This window comes from Anarrhichthys ocellatus, unplaced genomic scaffold, assembly GCF_004355925.1.
Source record: "Anarrhichthys ocellatus isolate YVR2014 unplaced genomic scaffold, GSC_Weel_1.0 scaffold102, whole genome shotgun sequence".
In the NCBI taxonomy this organism is placed as follows: Eukaryota; Metazoa; Chordata; class Actinopteri; order Perciformes; family Anarhichadidae; genus Anarrhichthys; species Anarrhichthys ocellatus.
In genome coordinates this window covers 640,004-654,522 of record NW_022280132.1, presented here as the reverse complement: position 1 = coordinate 654,522, position 14,519 = coordinate 640,004, and the positions used below count along the sequence as shown (strand labels likewise).

General features: G+C 44.0%; 1 protein-coding gene across 1 annotated transcript in view; it reads left to right on the top strand.

Moving 5' to 3' along the window:
- mast2 (microtubule associated serine/threonine kinase 2) overlaps positions 1-14,519 on the top strand; it is a 142,069-nt gene that overhangs the window by 97,312 nt on the left and 30,238 nt on the right. The window contains 2 exon segments of the mRNA XM_031876024.1: positions 5,688-5,779; positions 13,025-13,100. Of these exon segments, the coding sequence (XP_031731884.1) occupies positions 5,688-5,779; positions 13,025-13,100 (168 nt within the window).

Genomic DNA, 14,519 nt, shown 5'->3' with positions numbered 1-14,519 from the left:
TGTGTGTGTGTGTGTGTGTGTGTGTGTGTGTGTGTGTGTGTGTGTCAGGTGGTTTAGTTTAACACCCACACAGCTGTTTGCTCGTCGCTAGTTTCCACTATCTCTCCCGTCACATCGCTGTAGGTCTGCCTCTACGACTGTGTGTCTTATGAGTTTTACAACAACAAAGTTATTACATCCTGAGGTTCTATGCAGTCGCTCATATGGCAGCAGGTAACACGGCAGTAAACACACATGTGCAAACACTTAAACATACCGCTCTATGAACAATGGGGATTGTTGTTGGTTGTTATGGTGACAACAAACATCAGTGGCGCAGTAGTTTTTCCGCTTCTTCAGCTCACTTTACTTTCTGTAACCAGAGCCTCAGAGCCATTTTACAGGTTCGATGGTACCAAACCTGGCAACCTCACTGTGATGACGAGACCTCAGGAAGCTGCACACAGTCACTTTACCGACTGTTCAACAAGAACTAGTTCAGCTCGCAACTTCTCCTAAAGCCACACATGGACATCGTTACATTTCTGTTCATACGCGGATTAAACAAGTGAGACACAGCATGTTAATCTGTGAGCTTTAGAGGTGTTAGCGGGTGTATTCTGGAGCCAGGCCAGACATGAGTGTGATATCGATCTTCTCATCTCGGAGAGAAAGCAAATGAGCGCGTTTCCCATGATGGTGAACTATTCCTTCATATGGCTGACGGCTCTGAGGGAGCGCTTTGTGCCCATGCAGTTACTACAGTATGGGAAGCACAAAGACTTTTTGAATTCTCATCACCGCTTGGGTAAAATACCGTGACCAATTTTAAGAGAAGTTTCGGTCATAAAAAGCGGCTTCACCCAGAGAAAGTAATGAAAGGGAACAGCAGCACTCACTCACTGCGCTGTTACCTGACAGGCTGCAGCTTTGATGGTGACAAGAGGCACTCAAAAGCCCACTTCACACCCACACACGCAGAAATGTTGCCTTCAGTCAGTTCTGCATAATGGAAACATGTTTCCAGCAGGGATCCAAAACTGCCTGCAGGAGAATAAAGAATTACAGAAGCACAGTTTCTTACGAGAGTGAAACTGTGCTGCAGCAGTTACAATTGTGTATACAAGTCAGAAACAAGTACACAGTGTTAATACATTGTCAATGTTTGTGCAAGACAACGTATAGCTGGTCAGAGGAGTCGTCCTGCTTCCTCTCCATCATCCACCAGACAGAAAGTCACGAAGGTGTCTGAATTGGGAGTCTTTTTAACCGTTACCCCTCCCTGTCTCCTGCTCGTCTTTGCAACACTCACTCCACATTTGACAGCTCGTTTGATGCCTCGGCCTTAGATGTACATGCAGACTCACGAGGCAGCCACTGGGCTTTATTCATCAGCCGGTGATCAGCAGCAGAGTGAGCAGCCGTCGCTGTTAATGAACCCACACCAACTGAGCGTTGCTTTAGTTTCGGTGGGACTCGCACCGTGTCGTCTTTATGTCCCTCCGCTGTCCAGGGTTGTTCTCTTTTGTGTCTTCCTCCTTCGTGACTTCCTTTCTCAGTGGTCTCCTTATCGTCCTCGATCTGTACACTAGGTGCTGTTGCTCTGCTCGCAGTGAGCTGATGTCTATCAATCCAACCTTTGCCTTTCCTCTAATGTCACTGTCGGCTCAAACATTCTAAATGTCTCACAGGATAACAACGGATGGCCAGATTTCTTTTTTTCTTTTTTTTCGCAGCTCCCATAGTTTCCTAATAACTTCTAATCATAAATTCAAAGAGGATATTTCCTGCAAAAGTACTGTTTAATGTGATACCTGTAATAGAGAAATAGAGGCATTGTTCCACTTCAGTAGTGTAAGCTAGAGAGTCTTTAAGTCATTGCACAGCAGGTCAGCTCCAGATGTGCAAACATTTTAAAATGTGTCTGTAGGGGAGCCGAAAGTTCAACATGAATGGAGATTAATTCATTGAAATCTTTACTTTGGTTTAAATTGATCTCTTTGAAGGAAATGTAAAGGAAAGTACCAAAGCTTTCAAAGTTCAGACAAAGTGCAGAGTGCTATCACACTAGAACATTGAGAAAGAGGTAAATACCACTGTGTGTGTGTGCGTGTGTGTGTACACCACATGCTACGCTCAAACTGCTGATGCTGCACATCTCAACAGATGGCAAGCACACACAGACACACACACACACACACACACACACACACACACACCCAGCATGCAATATATACATCATGTGTAGTAATTATTTGTCAGGTGGGTTTGGGAATTAGATTGTATTATGACCTTCACACAGGTCATAATACATGTGCTCGTCCCTAACCCTGGCCTTGACCTAAAGCTTATTCAAATGCCAAAGACATCCGTACACTTAAAGCCTGGAAGTCAAACAGGTCCATATAAGAGCACACAAACCGCACAGATAAAGAGCTCCGAAATCCGAGACGTCACGCTGATCATTTGACTGTAGCGAAGGTTTCGGCCCTAATCACTTCATGTGTCTCGTGATCAACCCGGCAGGTTCGGCCTGTCAGAAACACTACACTACACAACTACATAATTACAGCCAGCAGATGTGATGGGCCAATTAACACCCGAACACACATGCTGTTAGTGTGCCGACACCTGCCGGCAATGCAGGAGCCTGTAAGAAGTGTGTGTCCATTCTTTCACTTAAGGAAAATGCAGGCATACCTGAGGGAAGACGTTCAACACATTGCGTTTGTTTAGAAAATGGGTTTAAAATCTTAATTTGAATACTGGATTCAGTTCATTTAGCTTAACAAATAGATGAAGAAACTAAACCGAAATACTTCAGAGCTGCCTTTTGATTGTCCAACAAGAGTTATGCTGTGCACAGCACGCCACTCTCCTCTCTTCTTCCTCTACGCTCATCCTCCGGCGTCTGCTAAACAGAGAGGACCCAGGGTAGAACCTTGGGGAACACCTTTTAGATCCAGTGATTAGGTCAGTATTTAGTAATAATAACAACAGCATCTGTTAACTTTCATCCTCCTCTGCCAGTTTAGCATTGTGTTACTTTAATAAGACATCATCCTCAGCACACCCTGAGGCCTCATCACTGCCTCCTCTTCCAGCCGTCACTTCCTCTGAGCACAGCGGGCCTCGCCTCCAGTCATTACGGACGCGCTCGGCCGTGAACTACAGAGCAACAAAAACAAAGCGGGAAAGATCCTGCGAGCTCGACCTGTGGTCGTGTTGAGCTGTTAAGTGCCGAAGACTGCCTCCTCATTTCCTCCTCTCCCCTTCTGTCTGGGGACGCTTGTCGCAGCTTAAAAGCAGATTCTTCTTTTCTCTGCAAGCATCTTTTATAAGCAGCTTGTGCACACACACACACTACAAAGACACACACTACAAAGACACAGTCATCTCAGCTCAGAGGGGAGCTGAAGTCTAACCATTACACTGCGTGATCAACCTCTTAATGGCTGTTCAGCCATTAGCGGCGGAGCCTGGGTCGACATCTTCTAATTCAGCGGTTCCCGAACTTTTTAGGCCACGCACCCCCTTCGACATCCCAACCGGGTTCACGCACCCCCCAATCCCCCACACCTTAAAAAAAAAAAAAATCAACAGCCTATTTATAGCCGCATAACAATCGGACCAATGAGAGAACAGTTTGCTCGCGCGTGGCGTTTGTTTGCAATATTTAGTCCGCTGTTAAATGTTGCAGTGTGAACACAAACCGAACAAAGGGGCAACTGCAACATTGTATCATGTTAATCCCTGAATCGGAACAAAGCCATCGAACTGAAGGTGTGAAAACGCCCTGAAACACTGCAACAAAGTTCCAATACATTTCAGTTACACAAGGCGTCACTTTGAAAGAGCAATAAGGATGGCGAGGACACACGCACAGGCTCAGAGGCAGATTGCATCACATTTAATTTACAATTAACCATACATAGCGGTTACATTAATCTGAATCGAATTACAATAAAGTTACACTCTCCAATCATACATTCCACCATCTCTTTGGCAGCTGGCAAGCACACGTCTTTGGCGATTGTGTGCGGTAGCCCCTTTCTTGCTATTCTGTGACCAGATATGAAGCCCGCAGTGCGTGTTTTATAGACCCAACACATGAATGAGACTGCAGTTGTTTTGGGCTGTTTTGTAACTCCTCAAATTTCGAAATAAAAAATGTAAGGGGCTTCTGACTTGCACTGGCATGCTTGGTGTTCAGGTGGCGACGTAAATAAGAGGGCTTCAGACAGCTGTTAGCCAGAACCTCACTGCACACCACGCACTGTGGCTTTGGGCAATCTGCATTGCCAATCCAAGTGAAGCCCAGACCCAGATACCTTTCATCATATTTCCTCTTTTTATTCCCGGTCTGATGCTCACTCTCGTTTCCTCTTGTTTCACCTTGACTCCGCGATGGACCTATGTGCTCCCGATTTGTCTGTGCTATCCCTTCCTCCTTTTCGGCCTCCTCCGTCTCATCTTTCTCTGACTCTTGCTCGATTTCTTCTCCCGGTCTCTCCCCAACGCACCTCTCCGTTCCTCTCTCTCTCTCTCTCTCTCTCTCTCTCTCTCTCTCTCTCTCTCTCTCTCTCTCTCTCTCTCTCTCTCTCTCTCTCTGTCCCTCTCCTCTTTTATGACTGATAGCTTCAGATGTCCCACCTGACAGTTTCCCCGATTTCAGCCAGTTTTGCATATTTGCATGAACGTTGCTGTTAGCTGACATTATAGCTGCACAAGCTAGGCTGTGTACGTAAAAGACAGTCTGGCGGCAGGAGCTGAAGTGCATTTATTTATTAAATTGTAAGTTTTTAAATTTAAATGTGACAAAGGGAATTTTTATAATTCATGTTTTTGTGAAAAATCCCACTTACATTTTTTAAAATTATATTTAATATCAATTATTACACCATTAGATTTTTCCTCTCGCGCACACCCTGGAGGCAGCTCGCGCGCACCACACTTTGGGAATCCCTGTTCTAATCAAACACAGCAGTGGAAGAGAAGAGGTGCGATGCAAAACAGTATTTTGAGTCTAAACTAATATCATACCTCATATATGAACTCTAGTTTATCTCTTGAACAAACGAGAAAAAGACAACTAAACGGATATGGGTGCATCAACAACCTTGTAAATGTGTAAATAAGAGAGTGTTTACCCAAATAGAGCGGCACACGACAGATTAGAAGGATACATTCATAAATAACTGCTTACATTTTTACAAAGTATATTTTTGCCATGGCCTTGTCTATACATCCCGCATTAGAGAGCTGACAGTATTTTCTGTGAGTGTTGTTAAAGGCCACTGTTTTAAAGGGACTGTCGTTCTATTAGCACCTGATGGAGTTCCTCATCTCCTCTGCTATTACTCCTCTGTATATAGACGACAGCATATTTGTAGGCAAAACTAAATTCTTTGACTCGGTCAAGTTGGTCTGCAATAAGCAGCAGGCGACTGCCGGCTGCGTGTTGCATGATTGCGACTATCTGATGCCTTTGCGTTGTCCTCGCTGTCCTCTGAAGGACATACGGACGGACTCGGTGAAACTGTAGCTGTGAGACGCAGAAGTCTTTGTGTGTGGTTCATTGCAAAAAAGAATTCAAACTGTTACTGTTGTCATGCAGATAACACAGCTGCCTTTATTGATTCAAAATGTGAACATAGATGAATTCACTGAACTGAGTTTGTGTGTGTGTGTTTTTTCTTTGTCCTCAGCTGTCGAACGAGCAACAGGAAGAGCCTGATTGTGACGTCCAGCACCTCCCCCACTCTGCCACGACCACACTCACCTCTGCATGGACACACAGGTAACACACACACACACACATATATATGTATACTTGCTTTGACACTTGACACAAGAAGATCTATTTTTCTAAATGTGTAAACATTATCTTGGCACCAGCAGCATCCTGATCAGCAGTTTGAAAGCTTTGGTAGCCTAAACAGATTTAACTAACAGATGCAGCAGCACCAGACTAAACGAGTGATTCATCCTCTGGGGACCATGAATACCTACAATGCTTACAGCAGTCTGCCCGGCTGACAACAGCAAAGGAACCATTGTCAGTTGATGTTGTAGTATCACCTGTTTTTCTCATCTGCAGAACGCAGTGTGTAGTAACAGCAGGTGAGCTGCGTTACAAGGAGTTGTGTTGTTTACCGTCGCACACCAACAAAGCACAATAAACGGGCGGCTGTCTGAGCACAGCACAGCGACATATTTGATTGCGTGGACTGATGCACAGGCCCACCATGTTGTATGTGGGCTGCCGCCTGCCTTTTTAAGGAATCACTCAAATTGGTTTGGTATATTTTGAGTGTTTTGCATTCGACGATGATGAGCTCGAGCTCTGCCCTTCTTCATTCAACGTCATAAAACTCTCAACACGTGCTCTCCTGGAATTGATCGATAGGGCCATGTGAGTATGAGCAGATCATATAAATTCGGCTCGGGACAAATTGATACTTGCATTGCCATTTGAGCCTGATTGATATATTGACATGGGCTGGCTGATCTTTGGCGTATCACAGATATATCTGAAAACACTGTTGGGTTGATTTTTCAACCGTAAAATGTCCCACTGGGTACATATCGATATCTGCATCAGACCCTAACCTACAGTATTTGTTGGCTGCTGTTTAACCGTTGGCCAACTGGAAGTTATGGTCATTTATTAAGCAGTTAGCGCAGAACATTGTCTCGTTTACAGCCCTTAAAATGCTTTTTTTCTTTAGAATCTCAATATCTGAGTTTTTAACTGTTGATCTTGCAATACAAGTTATTTAATGGTGTGACCTTGAGCTCCATTACATTTTAATTGGAATTTATTTTCATAGTGTTTCTACAATTTTCAGATTTGTAGACCAAAGAAAATTGACAGATTGATAAAAAAAATATGATTTCAGCTGTTCTAAAGAAATCCTTTTTTGGGGGGGGAGGGTCCTCTCTCAGGCACCACCAAACATAAACACACATGGAAATTTGGTGCGTGTGCTGCTACTTTGTGTGTGTCGTGACAGTTGAAATGAACGCTGGCAGGATTTTTGTCGAACACACTTGACAGCCTTCAAGACAAGCACACATAACTCCAAATCCACCATCAGATACCCACCCATGGGACCCCTTACACCCTCCTCCACCATTCAGAGAGAGAGATAAATGTGAAAGAGATGAACACCAGTGATATTGATTGATGGTGACTGAACGGGAGCGAGCGACACGGTCGGAATATAGATTGGGGGGACTGAATGAAAATGGATTGGTGACAGGGTCTGAATGAGAGGAGAGAAAAACTGCAGCATGGATATGAAAAATGGATGGATGGTAAAATATCGACAATTATATCTGACTCTGGAGAGAGAGAGCTCTTCATTAACGGTGTGTTTGTGCTCAGCTGACAGGCATGTCGCACATGTCTCATTTCCTGCTCAGGAAATAATGGAACTTGGCAAATCAGTCACAGCGCCCACACACACACACTTTGTTTGAATAACTGGTTTTTAACGCAAAGTTAAAACATCGATGCATCTGATCACCTTTAAGTTACGCCTTTATTTTGAAATTCCTACGGCCCGTCACCCTGAAAGTAATCATTCACAATAGATGTGGAATGCACAGCGTCATAGATGCTGAGTGGTTAAGGGGCGACGACGCTGGTTCCATTAAACCCAGAGACCCCTCTCTGTCTCTGCCTCTCCTTTTGTATCCTGTTGGTGCTTTGTATTTGAGGCTAACAACGGACTTTAAGATGCAGGTAAAATACTTTGTTTTGACTGGTGACTGAGAAGCTTAAAGCATATTTGGGAGCTTCTAAAAATAATTTGTCATCATATATCTACAGGTGTATTATGGAGACAGTGGCCCCCTGGGCACAGACATGCTAGTGACCCCACCACCTCTCCAATGGAGGAGCAAGACACACTGACTTCATTGTTTTTTACCCTCTTTGTGTAGTTTTTGTGTGTCTCTTTGTAGGGCTGGGTCATAATTCAATATAATGATTTATAGTCCTTCAATGGTATCGTGATGAAATCATGTATCGAGATATCGTGATACAATAACAAGCACTAACGAACTGAAATGTCTTTGACAATCAGATAATTTTGCACTAAAGTAGTGAAGTATTTCATTCACAAGGGAGTATACAACAATCGGCCTGTATGTTGTTTATGTATTGCATTGCCTGTAAACGTGCTACATGGTGATCTACATGTGTATTGACCTGTATCGGGATAGAAGATTTTGGCCATATGTCGGTTGCGTGGTCGCCTGTTTGGGGTCACATTGCGCTGCAGCATCCATAATACTCTGTCCCTCTTTCGTTCCACTCTTCCATCTCTTCCTCTCTTTTTTCCTTTCTCCATCCTGACTGCTGTGGCTGCTGTGTTGCCATGGTAACGCTGCCACCAATCTCGCGGCCCCTCTCTCTGTGTCCCCGACACCGCAGAGGAAGTAAACACTGCTAATTCAATGTTGGTAATTAACGTTGTGCTTTTCCTTTTCTCTCATGCTGCTTCAGTCCACAGTAACTACACAGTAACTACACAGTAACTACTCTTACTGTAGCTTTGATCAAATGTTTGAATAAAAGCTTGAATGGGGTTTTCAGCCTCATGCTAAGTTTGATATTACCTCCACAGAAACGTACGCGTCAACAGAAACCTTTAGTCTAATCCAAGGCTGTGATATCTCACTGCTGGCTGCTACTTTACTACTTAATATGCACCACTGGAGGCCATTCAAACTTTCTTCCTTTATTCCCACAGACCCTCTTCATACATACATGGTTTCTTTCTTTTTTTTCTTCTTCTTTTCCTCTCAAACTCTCGCTCTGGCCCTCATCACCAATTTCATCATGGTTTCAATCACCCAGCCATTTGGCGCTAATCAAATGGAGATTCCTCAAAGTCTAATATCCTGAGGGGCTGATGAGGACCAATCCTCTCCAAAAATGACTTTTATTAAATGTTGAAAAGCCTGCATAAATCCCTCGTTTCCCCTCTCTCTCTCTCTCTCTCTCTCTCTCTCTCTCTCTCTCTCTCCCCCCACTCCTTTGTCTCCTTTCTGTCTCACTAGTTTCTTGTCATCACCGTAACGTCTCCTTTCATTCTCTCCTCTTTTAAAATCTACACTTTCTCTCTTCCTTTACCTCCGCCTTGCCCTAAACTCCCCCCCCCCCCCCCCCCCCCTTCTGCAAAGCCCGGCAGATGATTGGCAGCTGCGTTGTGCTCTGACTTCTGATGAATTCTGTCAAACAATCCACCATGCGACTTTGTAATTGCACTGCAGGACAGGAAGAAAGACAACTTGGGATTCAAGCTTTTCTCTCATTCCTGTCGCACATTGTGCGCTCTTTTTCTTTTTTTTGTCTCTCCGCCCCCTCCCCAATTATAGCTGTATTTTGTTATCCCAACCACGCTGTCCCTGGAGAGGCAGCAAGACTGAAGAGGCACAAAGCAGATAATACATTTGCATGTATCTCATACGCCGGTATATGTCTTAGTCTTTGCTAAAGTAGGTCACTGTCAACTGCACAAAACCTTCTGAAAATGTGACAGCGGGGTGGCTTCGATACCTGCAGTGACAAGACCGCCTACCGGGTACTCTCAGCCCTAATTTACATTTCACTTTCAAAACACCATCCACACAGTGATTTTCTCTTCCTCACGAGAAGTGGAAAGTATTATTCAAATAGATTTCAAGAGTGATTTGAATTTTCTTCCCCCCTCTGGAGCCAATCGGAGCATGTCAGCATGCTGAAAGTCACTGTGTGGACATCGCATCACGGTGTGTGTGTGTGTGTGTGTGTGGTGGAAATGAGGCGCTGTGATGTTTCTAGTCTCGGTGCGGTGCGGGAAGGAGTGACCTCAGTGACTTTGGCTGACAGCTGTATGACAGCCGTGACCAGTGCAGGTCAGTGGGGCAAAAAAGAAACCAGAGCATCATGCAAACAAACTGACTGGGTAACAAGCCAACAACCTGTCATCTCACAACTGATAGCTTTCCTACAGCAAGGGATTAAACCCTCTGAGATACCACTAATGTATCAGCAACAACACATGTCAACAGGAAATAGGAAATGGTCATGCTCCGGTGGTTGTTGAGTCCTACTCCCTCCCTCTCTGACTCTACTCCACCCTGTGTTTCAACAGACTTTACACATCTCATAATCGCTGTGCTTCTCACGCCAGAGGACTGTTGTCATGTAGATGCAGAGGACGCTAAGGACACAACTGATCTGATATCAGTCCTTGAGATGTTAAATAACATTGGCAGATATGTTATGGTGGCATGGAAACAACGTGCTAACTCTGCTAGCCCGCCTGTTGTCTGTCTCTGCTGTTTTCTCCTTGTGCATGGTGTGCAAATTGTTAATCGTCAAACTAGTTGTCCTATAATACGCAAATTTTAGGTTAAATAGCTTGCACTGCACTTTTGTTTCTTTTGTTGAGAAAGCTTCCAGAGATCACTGTTAATCCTGGTTTCTGATTGAAGACGTTGAATGTTATCTGTCATGGATCAGTTCAGATCATCACAGATGGCAGTTTAATCACTGCGTCCCGTCCAAAGAAAGGTACAAATACATTTATATTTTTAGGCAATGTAATATTATCATTATTGGTTCTTTATTTTTTTAAATTATTTTCATTATTATTATTAAGTAGTCATGCCCATCCCTTATAGCCACATAATGTAAAAATGAAAGATCCCTTGAATGTACTGAGCAGTATGAACTGGGACGTGTTATAATTCCCCCTCCTCCCTCGTAGTCAAAGTATTCAAACATGTCTTTGCAGTGTCTTGTTACTTCTCAGCCGACATGTACTGTACAACAATAGTCACACAACTGCAAAAGATAATATTGGACCTCCCCATCTTCCGTCTTCCTTCTCCCTCATTGGACACTCTCTCACTCCAACCACAGAAGCCTCGTCATCTTATTGGCTACAATCAAATCAAACTTGTTTGAAGTCAGTTTACAAGGTCTGCTCAAGAAATGACCATCAGAAGTCCTCACACTGGAGAAGCTGGAACCAGAGACTAGTTGGTGTTTTTGCTTTCATATCAATCATCTAACTCATTGACTGTCTAATGAGAACAGCACTAGAATGAAATACCACTTCAGACCCAGGGTGAGGGTTTCTGAGGCGGCTTTAGGAAGCCTTGCTGACATTGAGCTCACGACACACACCTTGGAGCACCGTCGCATTATCATGCAAATAAATCTGAGAGGCGCCGGACGCCCTATATATACACACACACACACAGAGTTTACACCTCGCTGTGTGTGACTGTTTTTTACAGAGAGAGTCTTACATCTGTCTTCTTGCGTTGACGAATGGTCCACACAGACACACATACACACACACACACACACACAGTCGGAGCCATGAGGTGTGACAGTTCCTCCCTGTGTCTTTTGAATGTGATGGATGAATGCGATGGAAACTAACAAGCTTCTGTTTGACTAATAACACGCGTGTTCGCTTGAGTATGTGCATACATGTTCCGCGGCTTCAGACAGAGACGGGGATTCCGGTCCGACGGAGAGACAAATGCTCTTATTAATATCTGAGTCCCTGCTCCGTCCAGACGGGCTGCCGAGGAGAAATGCATAATTGATGTGGAAATGTCCGACCACTTCATCTCTTGTCGCCCTCTCCGTCTCCCCTCCGCTGAAATATTAGCTGCGCACTGAGCGCCGCGTTTCCCTGCAGATAGACCCGGCTTTGAACGTTCCCATCCATCACGCTGTGTGTTTATGTATCTCGATGTGTCGGTATGCTTATTAAATAATCTCAGGATAAGCATCGGCTGTTTCCTCGCGTGTCAGTTTCACAGCAGGTCGTTGACGTTGCGCTGCAGATGTTTTATGCTCGGTGCATGGATGTTTCCTCTCCTGAAACACAAAGGCAGATGTTTGTGCAGACTGAGCATCACACTGAATTTCTGTTTCGTATTCTCTTAATTATTCAGTGTGACCTTGACTTCATGGAGCCTATTTGTGGGTTTTTTTATGCTCTAAACAGTCAATAGTGACAGTCGTTTCTATCCAATGAGACAATGAGCGGTTACAAGGTCTGAAAACTGAACAATCACAACTTTTACATGTTGTTAGGTGGGATTGACTTTGATAAAATGCTTCTGACTCGAGGGGGATTCTTACCAGCTCACTGAAATGAAAGAAAGCATCAATTATTGAATCATTTGGTTTAGGTGAGGTTTACCTGGGCAGAGCATGCAGGAGGTCGGACCTGATGCGGTTTGCACCACAGTCACGTAGCCGGCTTGTAGTTTCGGTCATAAACAACCAAGAACTCTCGCTGTTCCTTGAATTTGTCTGATGATTACGGCGTCAACCCTCAACATCAGAAATTCCGAATCTCGTCGTCTCTCCAGTTAGATCATTTTCGTTGATGTCTCCGTTTAAATGACCTCTGTTTTTTCTTTATTTTCATTTCCAACACCTCACATACATTGGTTTGGGCCATTATTGCGTCGATACCCTTTTACATTGCTAACGCTACCAGCAGCTCTGTGTGAGGGGCACAAACCGGAGCTATGGCAGCTCTGGTGGCAAAGCCGGTGGTCTGCCTCCAAAGTCCAGGTCTCGACATACGAGGTACACCTCTTCCGCGCGGTTAGGGTGGACGAGAGAAGTCAGCTGAACTCACTCAGCTCTTGTCTTACTGAAAAGGAGGGAAGACACGTGAACAAGCAGAACACGTCACACGTGTTGTCATACAGAGGCCCATTATTTGATCTTCTATCTTGTAATTTGACAGGGTGTGCTTTCACATAACATGCAGCGGGAAAACTGACATCAACAAATAAGCAGTTCAGGTTCAATCTGTCTTATTTGCTCATGAGCTCTGAAGCTGTCATTCACTTTGGTGATTTGTCACAGGTAAATACAGAGATACAGAGATCATGTATTTTCAGTGGGGCTACTGTTCAGCGTGCTCATTCTCGCTCCCCTTTTCTTTCCTTCCCTCATGTCTCTCTCTCTCTCTCTCTCTCTCTCTCTCTCTCTCTCTCTCTCTCTCAGGTACCAGCCCGCTGGACAGCCCTCGCAACTTCTCCCCCAACACAGCTGCACACTTCTCCTTTGTTCCTGCACGCAGGTGAGGCTCACAGAAACACGCGCTCGTACTGTGCAGGTGTGTTTGAGGGTCTCGACCGGAATCAGCAGCTTTTATTTGTGTTTTCTCTCCATTTTTCTCAAGATCTCAGTATTCCTAACACCAGTTTCTACATCACAAGCGGCGGGTCACTTCACTGTTTATCTTGTTTAACAGTGCTCTTAAAATGGTGGGAAATAAAGCACCGTATTCTGACAGGAAGTGAGGAAATTGAAGAACGGATAAGCCGCACTTCAGCTTTTAATGTCGCTGTCTTTTAAAGGCTACGGAGCGGCTCAGTGGCCTCGGCACCTTGAGAGCCGAGCTGCAGCTGATGATGGTGTGTGAGATGAGGAGGCAGATGATCACTCTGAGGCTGTCACTCAAACCAGGATTAATAAACCTCTTATCTGTCTGGGCTCTCAGCAAAGATAGTAATTACTGAGAGGGAAGGAAGGACTAAGAGTGTGTGTGTGTGTGTGTGTGTGTGTGTTCGTTCGTTCCTGTGACAGATGCACACATGTTCAGGGACTTTTTAAAACCAAGATTAAAAGAGATGTCGTATCAAAGTTTGGTTTAATGGAAAGAAATTCTCAGCAGGCCTGCCTCTTAAATCTTCATTAACGATGATGATGTTTCCATGGGAACACACCTTTCCCGATGTACCAAACCTCAGGGCTCATGTTATATAGACAAGTTCATCAAACATCGGATGACAGCAGTGCAGCAGCCAAAAAGAGCATTAATGTTGATTTGAATTTGAAATCCCTCTCTGTCCGACTGATGACCTCAGTCCTGTAGAAGCTGGAGACCGTGGAACAACAGTGACACCATGTGGTGGAGTTTGATATGACGGGTCATTGATTTGAGGGTCCTTTGGGTGGATGTACAAAACCCTCTTAGTTTTCTTTTTCTCTTAGGAAAGAAGAGATCGGATCTTTGGCGTTTGATCCTTATTATGGACAACATGTATAGAAATTGGATTGAAATAAAATAGAACTCTGCAATAAACTGTGATATTCCACATAACCCCCAACGTCCTGAAAAGCATTTATTTTTTATTTTATTTGTTACAAATAATAAAAGTAACTATCTGAAAAAAATTATGTTTCATATTGATGATTTTTCACAATTGAATGGCTACATTTTATATTTTCTTTCTGAATGTATTCGTATGATAACTATGTATTTTAAATATTATATTATTACAATAACATGATATGAACCTCTTGCAGCCACACAAGTCTTTAGCAGGTATTTGGTTGGGTTGTGTTTGCCTTGGATTAGCTGAATTAGTTATCTCATTGCTTGTGACTCGTATTTAATTGTTCAAAAAAAGAAAAACAACTTGAGGGCTAGGACAGGCTTGAAAAGTGTGTGTGTGTGTGTGTGTGTGTGTGTGTGTGTGTGTGTGTGTGTGTG